The following is a 23411-nucleotide window of genomic DNA, read 5'->3' on the forward strand; positions in this document are numbered from 1 at the left end:
TGCTACTATTCGTCAGCCTCCTGGTCCTCCTCCGACTGGACTTTAAGTGGCACTCCTGGCCCTGATCATCCTGATCTTGGTTCTCCTGGTCTTCTGGGTCATGTTTCTCCTCCTCTTTGCCAGGTCTCAGTCTGGGCAAAGTCCTTTTGGATCTACCGCTGGCGCCCCTAGACCTGGTTGTGCTGGTTCACCCATGTCCTGACCCTCCTTGTCCTCCTCGTTATGTTTTTTTAGCCCACTTGTTCCTGTTAGTCATAGCTCTCCTGATCCACTTCTTCTTGGTTCTTCACATCCCCTGGTCTTCTTGATCTTTATCGTCTTTGCTCGTGATCCTCCAGGTCCTGCTCCTACTCTCAATACTTCGGACCCTGGTTCTGTTCGTGCCCTACTTGTCCGACCTCCTAGGGCAGGTCCTCTTCCAACTCCTCTTGCTTCTCCTGATCCTCTTAATTCTCATTTGCCTGATATCTGCCTTGCTGGTCCCCATGCAAAAACAACAGTTGATGGACAGAATGCAGAACAATGTCATAAATTCACCCCAGTACAGAGATCTGGGTCTAAATTCATCATTTGTTTGCTCACCATGCCATTCCAGTTTGAACCCAGCCATATGCAAATCAGTCTTGACCCTGTGCCTCATGGGAACAGTCCAGCCCGAACTGCCAAGCCAGGTCCTCCCTGGACTGGCACCCAGCATCCTAGGACCGGTTTAGGGGTTTCACCCCTCTTCAGCCAGGATAGCTTGATTCCAGTGGCATGGAGAACACGGGACTCACGTCTGAGCATACCCGTCCCACTCGGGGGGTGACAAATGCAAAAACAACAGTTGATGGACAGAATGCAGAACAATGTCATACATTCACCCTAGTACAGAGATCTCGGCCTAAATCCATAGTTTTTTGCTCACCATGCCATTCCAGGTTGAACCCAGCCATATGCAAATCAGTCTTGACCCTGTGCCTCATGGGAACAGTCGAGCCCGAACTGCCAAGCCAGGTCCTTCCTGGACTGGAACCAAGCATCATATGACCGTTTTCGGGGTTTCACCCCTCTTCAGCCAGGATAGCCTGATTCCAGGGGCATGGAGAGCAAGGGACTCTCGTCTGAGCATACCCGTCTCACTCGGGGTGTCAAATGCAAAAACAACAGTTGATGGACAGAATGCAGAACAATGTCATACATTCACCCCAGTACAGAGATCTGTGCCTAAATCCATCGTTGTTTTGCTCACCATGCCATTCCAGTTTGAACCCAGCCATATGCAAATCAGTCTTGACCCTGTGCCTCATGGGAACAGTCAAGCCCGAACTGCCAAGCCAGGTCCTCCCTGGACTGGAACCAAGCATCCTAGGACTGGTTTCGGGGTTTCACCCCTCTTCAGCCAGAATAGCTTGATTCCATTGGCATGGAGAGCACGGGACTCACGTCTGAGCATACCCAGGGTAACAAATGCAAAAACAACAGTTGATGGACAGAATGCAGAGCAATGTCATACATTCACCCCAGTACAGAGATCTGGGCCTGAATCCATCGTTTTTCTGCTCACCATGCCATTCCAGTTTGAACCCAGCCATATGAAAATCAGTCTTGACCCTGTGCCTCATAGGAACAGTCCAGCCCGAACTGCCAAGCCAGGTCCTCCCTGGACTGGAACCAAGCATCCTATGACCGGTTTCAGGGTTTCACCCCTCTTCAGCCAGGATAGCTTGATTCCAGTGGCATGGAGAGCACGGGACTAACGTCTGAGCAAACCCGTCCCACTCGGGGTGACAAATGCAAAAACAACAGTTGATGGACAGAATGCAGAACAATGTCATACATTCACCCCAGTGCAGAGATCTGGGGCTAAATCCATCGTTTTTTTTGCTCGCCATTCCAGTTTGAACCCAGCCATATGCAAATCAGTCTTGACCCTGTGCTCATGGGAACAGTCCAGCCCGAATTGCCAAGCCAGGTCCTCCCTGGTCATGTTTTTTTGGTTCTAAACCTTCTGGCCCTGTTCAAACAAGCACTTGATCTTTGTTGCCCTGGTCCCCTGGTGTTGGCTTTCCTAGTCTTCATCCTTCTGGTCCTTGCCCCGTGGTCCTGGTCCTAGGGAAGCCTGTTCATTTGTGTCCCCCTGCTTCCAGGGCCAAACTGGGATCACAAACCAGCCCTGGCAATTATGTCTGAACGGCTGCTGTACTTTTGTTACAAAGGGCCACCACCGGTCAAAAACTGGCCTTCACCCTTACGGCCCACCTGGGAAAAGCCCGGTGCCCGCTACGGCCAGTCCGGCCCTGCCTGCTACTGGTCCTCTTGGCCTTGGTTCTCTAAATCCTCACCGTTCTGGTCCTGCTGGTGGTCTCCCTCCTCCATCTCCCCTCCCCCTGTTCAGTCAGGAACCGCCTTCGAGACTGTCAATCAGGCTTTAATTTTCTGTTATTTAAGGTGCCAGATTTTTAAGCTGGATTGTGAAGCCTTGTAGGACAGAAAAAGAGAGTCAAGTTGGAACTCCTCTCAGTACTACCTCTGTTTTTAATTTGCATGTGCTTAACACTGGCAAGACCCACCCTTTTAAAACACTGGGGTGAAGGAACCTGCTACTGAGAATTAGGTTTATTTAGCATGCTATTAGTGAATAATATATTTTAATTATTCACTATTTGTGTAATGAACAGTTGACAGAAAGTAAAGAGAGTGTTACCCCAGCTGACCCTGTGTTACTGGCACAGAATTTGCCACCTTTGAAGCCAGGGGTCTCACAGCTGCGACCCGTGGCGACCCCTAAATGACGTCTATGTGGGAATGTATGTGATTCAAACCGTGACTGGAAGAAGGGGGGGAGGGTCGAATCCCCCTGAGCACGAATAATCCTTCTAGTGTTTGTTGCCTGGGATACTTGAGGGGTAGAGTTGACAACTAACATGGGGTTTGTATTTTTAGGAAAGAAAAATTGGAACTACAATCTCGTGTCCAGACATGGACCCCTCTGTGGACATCCCTGTCTCAGGTAGGAATCAATACCTATATCTGAAACCAGATGACGTCAGGGCGTGTCTCACCAGGCGCTGCGCTTCAAGTATTTCATCCATGGTCTTGGAATCTGTTGTTGTTTCAAATGTTCACAGGAGGATTGGTTGACCACGTGTGGCTTTGTGTGAGCTGTGTTCATTCTGAATGGAGAAATGTGCGCATTTGTGGTCTATTCCTGTGTGCGCGTGTGACTGTGCGCGCCCTATGGATTCTATGAAAGATTATGTTCGGTGCACTATTTTGTTTGAGGAGTTTGTGGACGTGTATGTGCTGTATTGTTCTATAGTGAGGTGTGTGTCGTGGTTGTGCTCACATTATGGACCTGTATGTGTATAGTCTATTGTTGTTGTGTTGTGTTGTGTTGGTATTTTATGGTTGTTATGTTTTTCTGGCACTGGGTGAGTTCTTTAAGTGTGTGGCTGTGTGCGTGTGCACCCTATACGTGCACAATTGTGTGCGTGTTTGGGCACGTCTGTGAGTTTGTGGGTGAGCGTGTGTGTGTCTGGGTATGATCGGTGATGGAAGGTAGGGTGATGCTGCCGGATCCTGGCTAAGGCAGCTATTTCTGGGCCGATCTGGGATCCAGCCGACCCAGGGAAGCATGCTGAATTTTTCCCTATGCATTTTACGACACCGGGGCGTAATTTAGCAGCGTCCGCATATTGTCTGCATTCTGTTTGGAGCAGCAACCTGCAGGCAGGGCGGGGCATGCTAATTTTAACATCCAGCTGGTCCCAAAACAAAGGCCTGCTTTAAAAGGCTTTTTGTTCGAGTATTATACCGCAAAGGAGCCATCTGAAGCCTAGCGCCTAGACGAATGGAATGGAAGGAAACAAAGGCGGACAGCGTGTTACCACTTCACCAGTGGGAGGCGGCACAGGTAAGAGTGGTAGGGCGGGGAGGAAGTCGACAGACAACGGTATAGGTAAAATTAAATAAAACAATATAAAACCACTTACCTTAGCTCGCTGCATCACCGACTCGGCGATGCGGCGAGCGCAAGGTAAGTATTTGTATTCCTTTTTTATTTTATTTTACCTATACTGCCGTCTGTGTAATTCCCCCCACCCCAGCCCGCTCACTGCTCTTACATGTGCCAGCCGCCACAGCACTTCACATGTACTTAAGAGAAACTGTTAAAAGCAGGTTTTTAACTTTGTTACACTTCCTATGTAGGGGATGTGCTTGGGCTGTAAGAATGCAAGATGTATCTGTCTGTATGAGTAATTACACAACTATTGACTTTAATGGCACCTACGATTTTTTAAAAATAATTCTTTTCTAACGCTATTCACCCCAGTGTAGGGTGTTAGAGCGGTTTACATCACAGACAGATGCACAATAAATAACACAATTGTGTAAATTAATGTACAGGAAATGTTAAAGAAGACAAGGAGAATTCTGAGTTGTATGCATCATGTCGTCCATACTTGTAGATATTGTATTTAAGAGTAAATGGTTGGAGAAACACTAAGGACCTAATTCACAAAGGTAAACTTAGACGTTTGGTCTAAACTTAGACTAAACATCTAAGTTTACGACTTTGGGAACTCACAAAGGGCATTACGATTACAATCTTTATGTCCACACTCAGGGTAAAGATCCGGCCCGAGTGCGGACATAAAGATAGTACTCGTAAATGCCCTTTGCGAATTCCCAAAGTCATAAACTTAGACGCTTGGTCGAAATTTAGACCAAATGTCTCAGTTTACCTTTGTAAATTGGGCCCTAAATCATGATATAAAACATAACATAGTGATTCTGGTTGTCTGCACTACAAGACTTTATTACTTTCTAAAGGAGCTTTTCTTCGCATCTCAGAATAACAAGATTGAGAAAGATCTAAACCCATGACTTACAGTTTGCACGCAGCTCCTTGATGCAGATAAGTAGATCACTGCGCTACATTAGTAGGCTTGCACTTATGAACTGTAAGTGTCAAAAGCAGAACCTCACTTAAGTTATCTAAATATAATATAAATCTGTGACCTTCATATTACGATGTGCAGGCACATTAACCCTCTATGCTACTTTATGAGTCAAACCTGTGACTGGGCAAGAAATAGAACAGTCCCAGAACTGTGATAATCACTAGTGTTATCTATTGACTATTATTATGATCCCTTCGAAAATGCTGAGCACAGAGTGATCTCTGGATACGGTGTCTAAACCCTGTGTAAAATATTTTTAAATGTAGCCACTTTGTGATGAAGGCTGGAGACCCTTACAGGCTGTTTTAACGGCTGAAACATGTTGACATAAAGTTATCAAAAAATGAGCCATTGATCCTCATCTGGTATCCGATACAGACGGCTATTAATCACATCTGAGGTACCCATTAATAAAGGATACTCCTTGGACTTACCTCCAGTAATTTTTTATATTTATCTGGATCCCTGCAGTAATCCATTTGGCATTTATATAACACTGCTTTTTATGCCTGCCAGTAGGAGCAAGCCAATAAAGTTAGATTTATTTGCTACTCACTAGGTAGTTTTAAAATCACATTTACTTTATTTTGCGCTGCGATTTTTTGTATTTTACCTTACTTACCAAGGGACTTTAGGATCCCAGAGAGTGTAGCAGCTTCTACTTCAAAACATCTGAGCTCCTCCCTCACAGTGAGGGGGTTGTAGCCCTCAGTGGAACTAGGTTTTTCCGCTGAGAGGAGATTCCCAAATGATGAAGCATGCCACCTTTGGTGAGTGAGGGTAATCGTCCTAAAGGGATTTCTCTCCTTTGTTGAGAGTCGATACCTCTTCATAATTTGTCACTCCAAACACACTTCGCAAGTTTAGACCCTGGGAGGTTTTGTGCTATAATTTATATAAGAACTCCCAGGAATGGTTGAGTCCACCAAGGTGGTCTTTACCTGCCAAGGTTTGGGGAACCGCCAAGGATGAAGCGCGGCATAATAAGTTGTGGGTGGGGCGTCTTCCTCAAAATCTTAAAGATTCCAGTGGCAAATATCTATACGATCCCCTCATGAAATGTTGACAAGCAACCTGATATCAAACAAATGCTGGCAATCTTCAGGCCTATACTTATACAAAATGGAGGCCGGTCTCCTCGAGGCGACAGCCTAAACCAACGCCCTGCGGCCGGATTATTTCTCTCTCCCCAGCCACTACGTATTCTGTCTCACGATAACTTTGAATCTGAAAGCTGCCTTGTCCATCAGCCCTTCTCCCCTGATTACTGCACCCCTATAAATGCCCCAGAGCACACCGTGGGGCGGGGCCGGGCAGGCTCCAGCTGTCTGGTTCGGCCTTCCTCGCTGATGGACCATGCATTTTCTTCCTAAAGTTTGTTATTCTTTGAGCATGGCTTCATGTCAGCACTACACAAAATAAACTGCATGTGTGTATATGCACAATGTTTCAAAATCCTCTCAAGTATGCAAAAGTTAATATAGAGATGCTGTACAAAGTAAGGAAAACATACAAAAACATGGTCAAAACGTAAAGTTGGTACACACAAAAGAAAACATAGTCAAACTGTAAAATTAGTTCACACAAAAGTGTGTCGTAGAGACAGGAGGTGAAGCTCAACCCACAGGAGAAGAGCTACCAATGGGATGTTGTGTGGCACACCCTGGGGGGAAGCCCACAGTGCACACAAGAATGGGTCTGATAGGTGTATAGCATAGCCAGGATGTAAAAGTCATCGTAGAAAGCATAAGGGCAGTATGCTAACCCTGTACTCAGTGGAAGGTTGATTTGCAGTACATATACAGCGTAAACTTTAAATCTTGTGTTATGCCATCATTTGTGGCGCATAGAGGTATTACACTTGTTTTTTTTCTTCCAGTTCACAGCCTGAGGCCTGCAGACATAAAGGTGGTTGCCGCACTCGGAGACTCACTCACAGTAAGTATAAGAGGATGCATAGACTGTCTGGGGTGTAGCACTGTGAGCCGAGAGCACATCGGCACGTCTTAGCTCCTCTCCTTCTACAGGTGCAGAACCACCCAGGTTATGTGTGGCATAAGCAAATGAGATGGGCTGTTGATGCACCAGTCCAATACTGGAACAATTATGGAACAGTTCTTTAGATGTTGAATCAGCAAGACCATCATTCCTCAAGTGAGGCGAAATAATAGACTTGCAGCGCCACCTAGTGAAGGCTTCAAATAACAGCAGGAGGCCATAAAAGCTTTTTCAGTGACTTGGAGCTCTATAGTTGTAAACATTGTATTTGAGTGCTGAAACTCCCTGCACCATTCCTGGAGGTAGAACAATGTCCATTGTAATTCCTGTAAACAGCTGGAATCCGCAGTTCCAATTGTTCACAACTTTGGAAGGGATCAGTGTGTTCCTGGCTAATAAGCGCCACACCTTTAGGCTCATTGTTTGGGGGAATGAAAATTTGGCAACCTATAACATACACATTTCCCTTCAAAGAAAAGCTATAAGTACCTCAAACACTGAAACGAAATTCTTGTTGTACTAAAATTCCACAAAGTGCACGTGAGTCCTGGTCTAGATTAAAGAAACTTTGCACAGATGCAAACAATTGACATTTGTTTTCAGAATGTATGATGCTTGTGCAGTTAGAAACGGTGTAAAATGGCCTTTGAACCAGACAAATATGATGCAAACTGATTTCCCCCATGCCTTATAAAAAGAAGTGTTTATAGTAACCTTTCTCAATTTTTCCACTGTGAAAGTTAGGAATAGTTTGGAGGCAAAATTAGTTTGTTCCATTTCAACTAGACAAATGGTGAAACTGCGTACATATTTTTGCCTTCTTTTAAATAACATCCTTGTGCATGGACTGTGCTTTTTATTGTCAACTCTATGACAGGTAAATTATTTATAACCAACAAATGTTCATATTTGCTTAGCAAAGGGGGCACATCCAATTCCTCATATTTGCCATGGTCCGAAATTCTTTCGATAATGCAGACAGTAACAAATTGTGTTTTCTCCATGTTAGAACTGCCAGCCTTAGGGTGGTCTTCCCTCAAATGTTTGCCTTACACCTCCATATTTTTCTGATATTGTGTTGTTGGCCTTAGGATTCTGTTCACTTTACCATTACCAACCAGTTCTAAAGCGTGTGTGCTCATTTCCTTTAAACATGGCTACATTGGCCTATAACTGATTGGCATATTTAATTTACCTGTAAATCTCTACTAAAGTGGTGCTATATGTACCCAGGGCCTGTAAATTAAATACTACTAGTGGGCCTGAAGCACTCACTGTGCCAATCACTTAAGTAGCCTTACCAACCGGTCTCAGTCCTGCCATTGCACCTATGTGTGCAAGTTTTACACTGCAATTTCGAACTGGCAGAGTAAACCTCTTGCCAGGCTTAAACCTTCCTTTTAAATGCATACAAGTCACCCATTGGTTAGGCTCTACACAACCAAGAGGGCAGGGTGAAGTGTATTTCAAAATTAGGACCTGGACGTTTAAGTTTTACATGTCCTGGTAGTGAAAAACCCTCAAATTAGTTTTTCACTACTGGAAGGCCTGCCTCACTCACAGGAAAACATTGGTGTGATCTTATTACATCTAATAAGCTATAGCGTCTATTTGGGAGTTGGTAACCCCCTCACACTGGGTGTCTTTGGAATTGTAATGAATAGTCATCTTTAATGCTACAGTCACATTTTGTATTGCAAGTTTAAAAATGCAGTTTTGGGGGGAAATTGACATTTTCCTTTCTCAGCCATTTTAGAGCCTGCAGCGTGCTTCTGTGTCACTGGACTGGGTGTAGTTGGCAGTTGAACTCTACCCAGTTAGCCACACACAATATAGAGCTTAGGTGTACCTGGATGGGCCATCACTGGAAGGATGGGGCAGAGCTGGGCACAGCCCCACTTACACCAGAATAGGCTGAGTTCTGACTTCACACAATGGATTGCATACCCCCTGTAGTCAGTCATGAGCCAGGACAGGGGAGGGAGGAGACCTGAGCACTTCAAAGGTATAAATATTTGACCTTAGACATCAAATCTTCAGTACACTTGTGGACTTGTGGAAGACTGCCAGAAAGAAGTACTGCTGTGCTGCTGGAAGAACTGCCACTTGACTGGACTGCTACCCTGTTGGACTGCTACCCTGATGGATTGCTGCCCTCCTGCCTGGGCGACAATGTCCAGATCTGCAACGTGTAGCCTGGACCACCAAAGTAACTCCAAGGGCTAGTCTTTTGTAACCTGCACCTGGACTCCGCCAACTGTGAGTCCTGCCCTGCCAAGTGACGCCATCCCAGTCCTGAACCCTTGAAAGTGGACCCAAAAGTTTATTTTCCATTCCATCTGTAGACTCAGCAGAACCGACGCATCTCCTTTGCTGTGTGGCACAGCCCCCAGCAGAACCATAGCATCGCCTTGGCTGCGTGGTCTTCCTCAACGCAAGGGATCCGCATTGCTCATAGCAGCTCATTGAAACCTCCATTGCGTGCTACATCTCCACAAAAGGATATCACATCACCCAACTCAGCTCCCTGAAACTATTGCTGTGTGACACATCTCCACACAAGGACATTACATCTTCTGTCACATCTTCCAGGAACCACCGCTGCACGTCGCATCTCGCCTGGACCTCGCTTGGCCTCTGCTGCGTGACGCATCCTTTACGTAGGAATCTGCATCTCTTTGCAACCAAGAATAAGGTGCTGTGTTCATCGAACCTAACTGGGACCCTGTAGCTGACCCACACTGCATTGCAGTCAGCCTGAGCTTGTTACTTTGCTCCGGTGTAGCGCAACCATATATCCACAGTTGGCGCTTTGTGCTTTTGTTGCACTATATTAACTGAAATCTTTAAAACTGCATCTCTCTGGTTCTACTGATTGGATTTTTGTAATTTTGGTCTTGTTTTATTTATTAAAACTTACTCAATTTTTATAATTTGGTGTAGGATTTTTGTTGTGTTTTCACTTTATTAATGTCTAATCTGCTGCATAAATACTTTACACATTGCCTCTAAGTTACGCCTTACTGCTGTGTGCCAAGCTACCAGAGGGTTGAGCAAAGGTTAATTTCGGGTTGGTTTATGACTTCACCCTGACAAGACTCAGCAGAACTGACATATCTCTTTTGCTTCGTGGCACAGCCCCAGCAGAACCACTGTGGTTGTGTGGTCTTCCCGAATGCAAGGACTCTGCATCACCCATCACACCTCATCGGAACCTCTGCTGCATGTCACAAAAGAACAGCTCATTGCCCAACTCAGCGCCAACAAGTAAACAAGACCAAAACAATAATAATCCAATCTGTAGAACCATAGATATGCAATTTTAAAGCCTTTTAGAGAAAACAGCACCAAAAAGCACAAAGCGCCAACTGTGGAGATCTGGTTGCACCAGACCGCGACAAAGTCACAAGTACAGGCCTACCGCAATGGTATGCAGGCCAACTACAAGGACCCACTTAGGCCCGCTAAACAGTGTACCTTAAATCCTGGTTTCCAAAGTGTTGCGAGGATCCAGGTTGAAGATGCATCGCTCATGCGTCAGTTCCGATATGCGGCAAGGCCGCTGTGCAAGGGCCTCATCGAAGATCCTGTAGGCAAGAGCTTGTGATGCGAAGTCTGGCATTGAGGATGCGTTGTGCAGTTGGGGCAATGTGTCGGTTCCAAGGAGCTGTGAGTCTGGCTTCGTCATCGAGTCTGCCTTCAATGAGAGATGTGAGGCCCGGCGCCGAAGATGCGTTGCACAGCGGTGGTCCCAAAGGGTGTTACGGGCTGCATCGGCAATTCTGGTCTTTGAGACGGGGCCAGTCCACTCAGCAGTGGTGATGCATCAGTTCTGCTCAGATTTGCGCTGCTCGGCAGAGGAGATGTGTCAGTTCTGCTGGATCCATAGAGGCTGGCAAGCACCTTCCGCCCGCTACAAAGGTCCAAGACTGGGGTGGCACCACTTGCCAGAGTAGTCTCACAGATAACAGAGTCCAGGTGCAGAGTTGTTGAAAGCCTGTCATGCCCCTGAGAGTTCAGATCAGAAGGCCATCCATCTAGCCCTTGTAGTCACTCCGGGGTTCTGGGTTCAAGAGCTGTAGGTCCAGTCCTTCTCACCCAGGCAAGAAGGCAGCAGGTCAGCACAGTAAGGCAACAGTCCTGCAGAGCAGCAGTCCAACAGAATGACAGTTTTTTTTAACAGGACAGCAGTTCCTCTTACTGGCAGAGTATCCACAGGTCCAGCAGTGCACTGAAGAGTTGGTGTCTGAGGTCCAGTGTTTATACTCAGATGTGCCTCTAAAGTGGGGAGAAGCTTCTCGCGGAAGGCCTTTGAAGTGCACAGGTTCCGTGTCTTCCTTGCCGTCGCTCCAGACTAACTGCAGGGGGTATGCAAGCCTATTCAAGTGTGAGTAAAGCTGTGCCCAGCTCCTCCCTCGATTCCTGCCAGTGACAGCCCATCCAGGCACATCTAAGCTCCCTGTTGTGTGTAGCTGGCTAGGAGAAATTCCCAAAGCCCAATTGTTAACTACACCCAGTCATGTGACCCAGACACAGGCTGCAGGCAACAATTGGCTAAGACAGGAAAAGGCCAGCTTTCTAAAAGTGCCATTTTGAAAATTGTAAAGTAAAATCCAACTTTATCATAAGTTAGGATATTTAATTACAATACAAAAGACACAAAACATGAATTGGTTACCTGCTTCCATTTGGAAATTACAGCTTTTTAAACGTAATAAGGTAACTCAAATGTTATTTCATGGGAGAGGGAGTCCTTGTAAAGTGAAAAACTAATTTAAGAGTTTTTCACTACCAGGACCTGGAAAACATAAAAGTAAATGTCCAACCTTTTAAATACACTGCACGCTGCCCTGTGGGCTGTTTCGGGCCTACCCTCGGGTGACATATCTGTATTAAACGGAAGGTTTGGGCCAGGCAAAAGGTTTAGTTTGCCAGGCTGGAATGGCAGTTTAAAACTGTCACACAGGCTGCAATGGCAGACCTGAGACATGTTTAAAGTACTACCAGTGCTGCAAGCCCACTAGTAATTCTAAGAAAGGGGAGTGATTCTGTTCAGGTAACACAGAGGTTGGAATCAAAATAATCATCAATATACACAAGAATACCTCTGACACCATCTATCAATTCACTATTTTGCCACAATGGTTTTCTCAATTAACCTTGGGCTACCATTTATTCATGGATTCATTCGTTATTTTTCATTGAACAAAAAAGAGAGGTAACCATCACATATCACTTTAGGACATACAACCCGTCTTATTAGGAAAGAATATGTGAAATCTTATTCGGAAAATATACGTGAAATGCTTTCGACATAAATACATAAATACAAAAAACATGGACACTATTTACATCACCAACATTAATATATCATACTACCATGAAACAATAATACATACATAACACAATTGTCCGTATTTTTTCCGAATAAGATTTCACGTATTTTTTCCTAATAAGATGGGTTGTATGTCCTAAAGTGATATGTGATGGTTACCTCTCTTTTTTGTTCAATGAAAAATAACGAAGCTGGTGCCTGATTCCACCAAGACCTAACTAGGCCAAAACCAGGCTGGAGCTGCTTGCGTTCCTGTCTGGAGGGGACCTGACCTGGGTGTTTGTGCTGATTGTTCCTATTGGAGCAGGACCAACACTGATTTGCATTTGGCATGTCTTGTCTCAAGAGTGGCCCAGTGTGCAAAAAGGGGGGACTGGGATTGTCTCAGTGCAATCCTCTGAGATTAATTCTAGCATTCCTTCCACCACTTTGTTGTTTGTTGCCTAATTTGGACAAACTTTTTCTGCTCTACTACCAAATTCATCCAAATGTTTGTGTTTCTTCATTACAGGCTGGGAACGGGGCAGGTGCTAACAATCTCCTTGATGTCTTGACACAATACCGAGGACTTTCCTGGAGGTGAGTGCTGCCTCATTTGTAAAATCCCTTGTTCAATTAAAAGACTTGACTTACCAACTGTGGGGCATATTAACAAGGGCTTTATCTCCGCTTTATTGGCTTTTAAAGCCAAAAAAGCGGAGATAAAATGATCGCCCTATTAACAAGTGAGTGCTAACATGCATTAGCGCATGTTAGCACCCTTTTACCCAGCGCCTCCCTTTGCATCTCTAATGAGATGCAAAGTGGGCGTCACTGGGCAGGACAACCTTGTAAATATCGCTGATATTCACATCGCGATACTTACAAGGCTGCCCCAGCATTTTAGCACATGTTAGTTTTTGGAGAAAATCGCTTGTTTTCTCCAAAAACTAACGTCTGCTAAAAAGCAGACTTACCTATCCCTGACATTGGGGTGGATTATGCTGATATGACCGGCAAGGTTATCGCCGTTTTGCAGGGAACATCGCTGGAAAACCAGCGATGTTCCCTGCAAAACGACGATTTCCACGCTATCTCTGGAATTTTTATTGCCCTGGAGTAATGCGTTGTTAATAACGCGTTACCAGGGCGAGAAATTCCAGAGATAGACGGCGATAAATAACAAAACGCTAAGCGCGCTTTGCGTTTATTTATCGCCGTCATTGTAGATATGCCCCCAAGTCCTTAATGTATATGGTGCTAACACAGTTTTGGAGATCCCCACAGTTGTCCATTCGATCACTTTTCCGCCAAAGGTGGGTGAACTGAGAAACCCTTTGTTCTTTTCTTGTCTTCCAGCGTCGGAGGAGACGGCAACCTGAGTACGGTCACAACGTTACCAAGTGAGTGCAACTAGATTTCTGGCACATGTGATTCATCTTGGCTGCTGCATATAAGAAAGTAGTAGGGTGGGCAGAACTTTCATAATTCTGGGAAGCGTAATCACCCGGATTTACCCAAAAATTCAGCAGAAATATGTGAGAAAAATAATTCAGCATTTAGCAATATTTTCATAGCGCACAATGCCCCCTCACGTCCAAAATTGACACAAAGATGAATTTCCCACTAAGAAAGAGCACTAAATGCAACAGAACATAAAAAGTGAGCGCAAGCTGCCACTCACACTCGCTAAGTGTGCACTTGGAGTATGATTTTCCACCGACCTACTGCCAGCATTTCGTGTTAGTTGCTTAGTGCAAAATGTTCCTTCAAGGCCAAAATGTACGTGAGGAATAATTTTGCGCTAAAAAATAGTGTTAAATGCAACAGAAAATAAACAGCAGTGTAAGGAGCTGTTCTCACTTGCTAAATGTGATCTTTCAGTGATTGATTTCCTCCGAATTACTCCTAATTATGCAAGCAGGCGTAATTGTGTTATTATTGGTAATTCTGTGTCAAAGAGTAGCACAGAATTACCAAAATTACTCTGATTACACAGGTGTACTTGAAATTCCGCCCAGGCCTAGATGGAAGCTGTGTAATAGAGCTGTAATTCAGTCATGAGGCTAGTGCTTAATTTGTTTAAAAAAATGAGTGCTGGGGCCCAAAACTCTGGTGAGAAGCCTGCAGCAGATGCTTTTAAATGTCAGTGCCTTCAAAACCAAGGCTTCATAGTCCTGAATCCAACTCAGCCCTCTTTAATTGACTACCAGGCACTCCCTGCACCTTTATTTCGCACGTGTGGATCCATATTTCTACCTTAATGACAGTTTTGGCGTTGTTCTCTTCCTCCTTCTTTCTACGTCCACCTTCACTCTCCACTACTGCTCTCAGTAAATGTCTGATGCAGAAAAAGAAATGCCGGTGAGACCCACTGTCAACCACCAGCTAAAATAAAGAACTGGGTCCAACAAGGCTGAAACTATGGCGGCTTGCTTTTGATCCAGATCAGAGGGGACATAGCCTGGCATTTCAGCCTGGACTGTTCCTACTAAAACAGGTCAATGACTGTTTTCAACATGGTTGGCCCATATTTTTAGTGGCACAGTGGATTTGAATGTGGCCGACCGCAGTTAGCAGCGGCTCAAGTATTTCATCCATAATGTTTTTGGTCTTCTCAGGAAAGAAAGCTGTGGGGGTACTTTTCATAGATACTGTGGTTGTCTTAATGGGGCTATCTAGGTTTTCTTTACCCGGTCCTGTATCTCTAACATCCACGAACAGTAATTATTCCAGAAAGATCCTTTGTTGGATCACGTCTTTATGGGTTTTGAGGCCTATTTCCACGGGAGGCCCTTTTTATGCAGGATGGGTACCTGAAGAGTATGGAAAATAGAAACAAATCATCCCTCTATTGATCAGATTGTCGATCTGATTTGCAATTTTGGCAATCAACCTTCAATTTGGCATGCTTTGAAAGAAGGGAGTGAAATGTTCTGCTGTGCATCACCCTTCAATGACAGTTTTCTAAAGTGATCTTCCTAAAAACATTGCAAAAGAGCTTGATCTGTTTTGGGACGGAAAGACTTCTGCATGGCTCTGGAGAGCATGCTCCCTGCCCTATTTGATCTGCTGGCATGGCACTGGAAAGGTGCTGTGGTTATCTTTTATTTTACCCCAGTGAACATGGCAGTCACACCTGTTGACTAAGGGTCTTCCTATTTACATGGATTGGGACCCTGGAGTTTGGCTTTGAGGTTCATGCGGGCAAGCAAAGTGCACCAATTTTTTACAGACAATGGATACTTCCCTGAGCTGGGATGGTGCAGTGAGCTAAAAAACGGTGATGGATTAAAACCATGATCTCTTGACTTGGTAAGAGTATTCTGCATCATTCAGAAACTCTGTCCATCACCACCCCCTTTTTCCCAAATCGATTTTATCCACACTTTGTGTGGGAGGGTATGCTCAGACGTGAGTCCCTTGCTCATTGCACCATCAGGATTCAGGCAAGCCGGGCCGACGAAGGCTGTGATGCCAGAAACCGGTCCCCGGAAGCTTGTTTCCTTCCCAGTATAAGAATTGGCTTGGTAGTTTGGTTTGCCCTGTTCCCATCATGCACTGGGACAGGTACAGACTAATTTGCATGTAGCCAGGTTCTGAGCTGGGATGGTGCAGTGAGCTAAAAAACGGTGATGGATTAAAACCGTGATCTCTTGACTTGGTAAGAGTATTCTGCATCATTCAGAAACTCTGTCCATCACCACCCCCTTTTTCCCAAATCGATTTTATCCACGCTTTGTGTGGGAGGGTATGCTCAGACGTGAGTCCCTTGCTCATTGCACCATCAGGATTCAGGCAAGCCGGGCCGACGAAGGCCGTGATGCCAGAAACCGGTCCCCGGAAGCTTGTTTCCTTCCCAGTATAAGAATTGGCTTGGTAGTTTGGTTTGCCCTGTTCCCATCATGCACTGGGACAGGTACAGACTAATTTGCATGTAGCCAGGTTCTGAGCTGGGATGGTGCAGTGAGCTAAAAAACGGTGATGGATTAAAACCATGATCTCTTGACTTGGTAAGAGTATTCTGCATCATTCAGAAACTCTGTCCATCACCACCCCCCTTTTTCCCAAATCGATTTTATCCACACTTTGTGTGGGAGGGTATGCTCAGACGTGAGTCCCTTGCTCATTGCACCATCAGGATTCAGGCAAGCCGGGCCGACGAAGGCTGTGATGCCAGAAACCGGTCCCCGGAAGCTTGTTTCCTTCCCAGTATAAGAATTGGCTTGGTAGTTTGGTTTGCCCTGTTCCCATCATGCACTGGGACAGGTACAGACTAATTTGCATGTAGCCAGGTTCTGAGCTGGGATGGTGCAGTGAGCTAAAAAACGGTGATGGATTAAAACCATGATCTCTTGACTTGGTAAGAGTATTCTGCATCATTCGGAAACTCTGTCCATCACCACCCCCTTTTTCCCAAATCTACTTCCCTATGTACCCAGGCTGTGGTAGATTGACAGTGGTGGCAGCATTAATCTATAGTACCTGTACCACTTGAGAGGGCTTGCAACCATTTCTTCCTGGTAAAGTCTGTGCAGTTTCCCTTACGTGGTTTCTACTGGCCTCTATCATGGCTAAGATTTATTTGTTGACAGTGAGAGTGTCCACTGGGTAAGGATGGATTGATGATCTATTGTGTTTATTGTAAACCAAGGTTGGTTTGTGTTCTAGTGGGCATTCCAGCTCCACCCCTCTCCAGCCTGTGCAGAAGCGCTGTGAGTTAGGGAAGGAACCAGTTCAGTGTTTAGCTCGAGCCTTTCCTCTGCTGGGACAGCCCACCACTCCCTGAGGTGATGGTCATTCTCCTGTAGCCAGCCCCCCCCCCCCCTTGAATGAAGTTAATTAACATTCCACCCTGTGGAAAATACAAACAGGCTACACTTCATGCAGTGATAATGCAGTGGACATGCAGAATACATTCCCTCAAGACTGGATGGGTACCTAGGATTTTAAAACTAGCAGCTGTCCCTCCCCATCAGGGAACAATAAAACCTTGACCTCATGGGGCAGTGATCTGTTCAATGGTTCACTTGTCCAGAAGTGGAATTGCCTTGGAGTGTGAGTCAACCTGGGACAGGGTTTGAGAAGGTGTTTCTGTCACTAATTTGCACGCAGAAAGGATTTCAACACTAATGCAAGAAGCTGGGTTTCAGCTCACGAGCCAAAGGTAGAATCCCAACAGAAAACCAGATATGATTGAGAACGTGCAGAAGGCAACAGTTTGGGAGCACGAGGAGATTAGAAGTGGCCTCTCAAGATAAGGAAAGGTGCTGCACTTCAGCAAAAAAGGAAACAGGGGGTAAGCTCTTACTCTCATTGAAGGTAAGGCTGCTTTGTCGCTGATATCTCCCCTCTGCTATGGGGGCATGTGGGTTCTTCCAGTTACCTTCTGTCGCTGGGAAAGATTGCTCTTTTGACAAACTCACTAGTTACACGTTGGTCCATGTCCCAGGGCTTGCATAGTCTCCAGCTGTTCCCTTGCTGGTCCTGCACCAGTGGCAAGCAGCCTCATCCCCATGTATGCCCAGCTACGTAAAACTCTAACCTGTGAACGGTGGGCTCTGTGGTACACATTACTAACCCTTTTGGTGTCATTGGAGGGTATCAGGTTGTGTTTGCACCCAGGTCACCCACAACTCTTCTATAGCTAGCCTACTGGCTACTTGACTAATGGGATTCCAGTAGCTGTGCCTGGGTACAGAGAAACCCTCACCGGACCACCCAAAGACCGGGGTTCTCTACAAGCACTATTTATCTTTTGGGTGGAGGACAGTGGGCAACCAGGAACATTTGACCTCTTATCAACTGCTGAAGCCAAATCCATACAATACAAGTATTGGTACCATTACTCTATCTGTGCAGAGTAACCTCGTGCAGTGTGCAGAGTTCAAAGTTAATTGAGTTTATAATAATTAGTGTCTAAGTGTTAAAATAGTGTTTAAGGTCAGATCTGTGGCCCAGAAGGTTTTAGAGACCTCTTGTTTTCATAGTGCATCTTTGTTTTATGTGCATTATTGTACTGCATGTATTTTTTTTGTCCTCATTCACCTCAGAAACAATGTCCATTCCTTCCGCCCTTATATCGAGAAAGAAAACAACCACTTGCGGGCATACCACAATGAGCATTATCCTTCCTGCGGCTGTCTCTTTCTCACAGGGTTAGCTTACACCGGCAACTGTTTAGTAAGCATAGTACAGAGGGGCCCTGCAGCAGTCCAGAGAACTTTGCCAGTATAATCATTGGACAGATTTATAATTCATATATCATCATTAAACCCCCCCGTATTTTGCGGCAACCTTCCCGAATTCTCATTCCATACTTGCAAAGGCTTCCAAAAGGCTTTCTTCTTAGACTCTTTCCCTAGCAGGTCCATCCTAGACATATATATGAGGGACTCCAGCCAGTTAGAAAGCTACGGTGGTACGCCACTCACCCATTTATGGCAAATTTCTCTTCTAGCAAGTAGGATTGCATAAAACAGCAGATCTCTAAGAACGCCCGTAAGGCCATAGACCAAACCAAAGATAACCAATGAGGCTTACCTTCATTTGCCGTCCCAAAATACCTGAAATGGTTGTTTCCACTTTATCCCAAAACACTCTGGTTACAGGGCATTGATAGAACATATGGACGTCTGTTGCTTTTTCCAGGCTACATTTTGCACAGCTGGTTCGACTTCCTTTCCCCATCTTTGACAATTTTTCAGGTGTTCTGTATGCCCTGTGAAGTGAAAAGAAGTGGTTTCTCCTTTAAAAAGCAGGTTTGACAATGAGGTAGAGTGTGCGCATTGATACTTGCCAAATATTCTGTAGCTGCTCCCTCTGCAAGTATCTTCCCCACAATTCCTCTGACAGCTTAAAATCTCCGTCCGTGATGTCATGTATCTGCCAGTCCCAGAATGCGACTTCCTTGTATCCTGATGGTTTTGCGGCCAGTTGTTCCTCCAAGGTATTACCTACACCCAGCGCCGATTTTCGACTTTGATCCCAGCTTTTTAATTGTATGTATTTAAACTTTGAAAGGCCACCCTTCATCAACCCGTTTAGATCTTGCCAGGGTAAAAGACTCCCCTCCTGTGTCAGGTCTCCCCAGATCCTTAGGTCAGCGTTTTTAATGGGTACCGCCAGTTCATTAAGGCACTCCGGAGTCCCTGGCGCACCTCAAATCGGGGCAAAATGAGAGTAGTAGTCTAGTTTCAAAAGACGTCTAATGTGATACCACATCTTCGTCATCGATTGTAATACCTTTAATTAAATTTCTTATTTCAATTTTGGGTCCCCGAATTTAAAAAGGAAGCCATCTGCATCTGCCTTACTTTCTTTTAACATTGCTGAAAACATTAAGCCTATTGTAGATTCATCTGGTGTCTTTGCGAGCATTCTTGAGTTTGTCAATTGGAAGGCCCATGCACAGTATTGTATATCTGGGAGGGAAAGTCCTCCCTTCTCCTTCTTCCTCTGCAGTTTTTTCCAGGAGATCCTGATCCCCTTATTTGCCCAAATAAACGCATTTATTGCCTGCTGAATGTTGTGTATGGTGCCTTCATCAAAGTACAGTGGTATGGAATTAAATATGAAAGTGATCTTTGGCAATATAATCATCTTGACCAGGTTCACCATCCCCAGAATCATTAACGGAAAGTGTGCCCGTCCCTTCATTAGTTGAACAATCTTTTTAAATGCTCTCCTTAGAATAATTTCTGCAATTGTATTGATATCTTGTACTGTCTTTAAACCAAGATATCGCATTTCCTTCTTGATCAACTGACTATTGCTTCTCTGATTCCATGGCATAACCTCTGTTTTGTGTTCGTTAACATTAGTACCCCGATACCTCCCCGAATTCCATTGCTATGTGTAGAATAGTCTATAGAGCCGCGCCAAGATCAGAGGAATAAACCATGGTATCTCCTGCATATAACGCAACCTTCCTGGCCCACTGTCCCTGGTGAAAGGGGGGCATGTTGGTTGTGGTTCTGAGTCTATAAGCAAAGGGTTCCATATACAAATTAAACAGGAGGGGGGAAAGAGGGCAGCCCTGTCTTGTACCCCTAAGTATTTTAAAAGGTGAAGATAGCTTCCCATTCACCAAGACTCTTGCTGCAGGTTCCTGATATATTAATTGTCTGGCTCTACAGAATTTATCTCCTAGGTTATAACTTTTCAAAACTGAAAATAGGTAAGACCACCTCACCCTGTCAAAAGCTTTAAAGGCGTCTAATGTTGTTACTTATTGCCAGTGGGGTATCATAAATTGTTGCAAAATCAATGGACCCAATTAGCTCATAGGTAAGCTCATGTAGATACCTCCCTATCACTTGGCCCACAATCTTAGTTAGTCTACTTGCCAAATTTTTTGTGAAAAATGTATAATCTGAATTCAGGAGAGATATCGGTCTATAAGTCTTACATATAGCCGGATCTTTACCCAATTTCAAAATAAGGGCAACAGTGTCCTCATTCCAGGATTTTGGTATTTGCATTCCTTGATCTAATATATCGGCCATCACTAATGTCAAAAGTGGAGATAGCACCGCCACAAGGATTTTATATATAGCTCTACTGGGATACCATCTGGCCCCGTGGCTTTACCCCTCGTACTAGACTGAATGGCCATAACCACTTCTTCTTGGGTGATCCCCCGGTTTAAGATTTTTTGCTGATTAGTATCTATGGGTTGAATAGAGTCAGCTAACCATCCCTAAATCTGTGCATCAGCAGTCTTCTCCTCCCCCATATATAGGATCCGGAAGAATTCCTTAAAAGCCTCTTCAATCTCAGTCTCATTATTCAGAATATTTCTGGAATGGTCCTCCTTAATCTCCTTAATCCGATTCCTATTCTTCCAGGCTAGGAGTTTCCCTACCCCCTCTCCATACTCAAAATGTGCTAGCTTGCTAGCATTCCACCTCTTTCTGATCCTAGCTTGGATGATTTCTGACATTTGGTTCTTCAACAGGAGCTGCTTCCTTTCTAACTCGGCCCAGGTCCCCTCTGTTTCAGATCTTTTTATCTCAATTTCTATTCCCTCCATTTCATCCTCTAGCCGAAAGATTTCACTCCTAAAGCATTTATTTCTACAGCAAACTGCACTAGTGATCTTGCCTCTGATAAATGCCTTTAGGGTATCCCAAACAATCCCATTTGTAGTTGAACCACTATTGATCTTAATACATTCTCTAACCTCTACCTTTAGATTGTCCATTACTTCTCTGTCTGCCAGTATGGTGTGGTCTAGCATCTACTTTCTGTGTACCTAATGCTGTTTTTAAGTGTTAATATATCCGCAGAGTGATCTGATAAATGGGCCACCTTGTATCCAATATGTAAAATATCCTCTCTGAGGCTCCAGTTTAGTCAAAAATAATCTATTCTTGATCTGTTCCCATATTTCTTCTTATGAAATAAGGTACCTTGTAGATTTCCTACTCTCTCTCTCCAAAGGTCACACAAAGTATGCTGACTCATTGTAGCTTTTAAAAGGGCTCGTGAATCAGGCGACGGTACAGCCCTGGTTTTGTTTGATTTGTCTAACTTTAGATCCAATACTGCATTAAAATCTCCTGTCATGATTTTCGGCCCAGAGAATTCTAAGAGATTTGCGAACAAATTTTTAAGTGGTTCGCAGTCATTGTGATTTGGGCCGTAGTACCCTACCCATGTTAATGGCCTATCCACTATTTTAACATCTGATATAATCCACCTACCCCCTTTATCTGCCCTCGTCTGTGACACCCATATTTTTGCTTGTTTTTTCACTATTATTGTGACCCCTCTTATGTTCGCACTCTGGTCAGTGCATAATATTTGTTGTACCCATCTTTTTTTCCAAAGATATCGACACATTCCTTTTTTACCCAATCCGTCTCCTTTGGAATCAAAATTTGAGCAGGAGAGTGTCTAAGGTATTGCAGTATCCTATCCCTACGCCCCTTCACATGTAACCTATTGACATTCCAAGTTAAGATTTGAATGGACATGACCTTATTATCCTGAATTTGCTAAATCTTTCTGAGGTATTTGAGGATTTTTTTATCATTTTTCCCATATGCTCCCCACCCCGTGCACCCCATCATCCTTCCCTCCCTCCACCCTTCCCTGGAGAACCCTCTCCTGCTTTTTCTTCTTGGACCTGATGTTAGTCAAAATATTTATTTTTTGCTCCGCGAGCACCCACCACCAGTAATAGCTATATATATGTGTACGTATGTGGCGAATACCAGAGTATAACCTCTCTACATTTACTTACCCCTCAACTGCACCCCCACCTCCCTTAATGCTTTCTAAGATCTCATCTGCTTCCCTTGTACTTCTTATCGTGTGCATTACTCCTAGGGATGCACAGAATTTAAGTTGTACAGCTGCCCCTGCTTTTATTAAATTATTCATACGCTTGCCCAACTCCCATTGTCTGTCTAGGGTCACCCGCGATAAGTCTGATCTAATTTCGAATGAAAAATCTGGGCCTTTTAGGGATTTTAGTTTTAATGCAGACAAGAGGATTTTTACCTTTAGGGCATATGGCTGGAAGTTGATAAGAATCTTCCTTGGCTTCACTCTACCTGGATTTCTCCTGAAGTGTATTCTTTGAATATCCCTTGTACTGCATCTATTAAAGTAAATTTCCTTATAAAGCAAAACAGTGAATGATCATTGACCTTATTAGCTGACGTGACTGTCTAAGCCGTATTCTGAGTGTCTATCCCAACTCCCACCTTAAGCAAGCCTTGGGCTCCTCCTCTCCACTAACCTGAGCAAGTTAAAGGCTGGAGAATAGTACTTGGTTACCTAGTTTGGGGACCAATAGTGCTGTGACACCAGGACCAGTGTTGAACTGCTCAAATTGATGCAACTGACACCCAGTAACCCTGACGACCAGGCTGCCCCAGAAGAATGGTGGTCACAATCTAAAACTCTGAAAGGGATTTTTCCAAGAACATGTTTACCCCACCCTTGCAGTAGAATGAGTGACTGCCTGGGAGAGTGAGTACGTGACATACATCCTCTGCATGCATATCAAGGTTGCATACCGAATGCCGATTTTCCCAACTGGAAGCTTTTTGAAATGTTCAGGCATGCCCTCGCTTTCTACAGCCAGACAGAAGACTTACTCTGCTTGCCTGCCAGAGCTGTGTTCATTGTTTTGGCAATCC

At 44.7% G+C, this 23411-nt stretch overlaps 1 protein-coding gene across 1 annotated transcript in view; it reads left to right on the plus strand.

Moving 5' to 3' along the window:
* PLB1 (phospholipase B1) overlaps positions 1–23411 on the plus strand; it is a 440448-nt gene that overhangs the window by 140167 nt on the left and 276870 nt on the right. The window contains exons 16-19 of the mRNA XM_085610369.1: positions 2926–2992; positions 6826–6884; positions 12791–12858; positions 13618–13661. Coding sequence (XP_085466495.1) covers positions 2926–2992; positions 6826–6884; positions 12791–12858; positions 13618–13661 — 238 coding nt within the window. The remainder of the gene's footprint in view (positions 1–2925; positions 2993–6825; positions 6885–12790; positions 12859–13617; positions 13662–23411) is intronic.

This window comes from Triturus cristatus, chromosome 6 (assembly GCF_964204655.1).
Source record: "Triturus cristatus chromosome 6, aTriCri1.1, whole genome shotgun sequence".
NCBI classification, from domain to species: domain Eukaryota; kingdom Metazoa; phylum Chordata; class Amphibia; order Caudata; family Salamandridae; genus Triturus; species Triturus cristatus.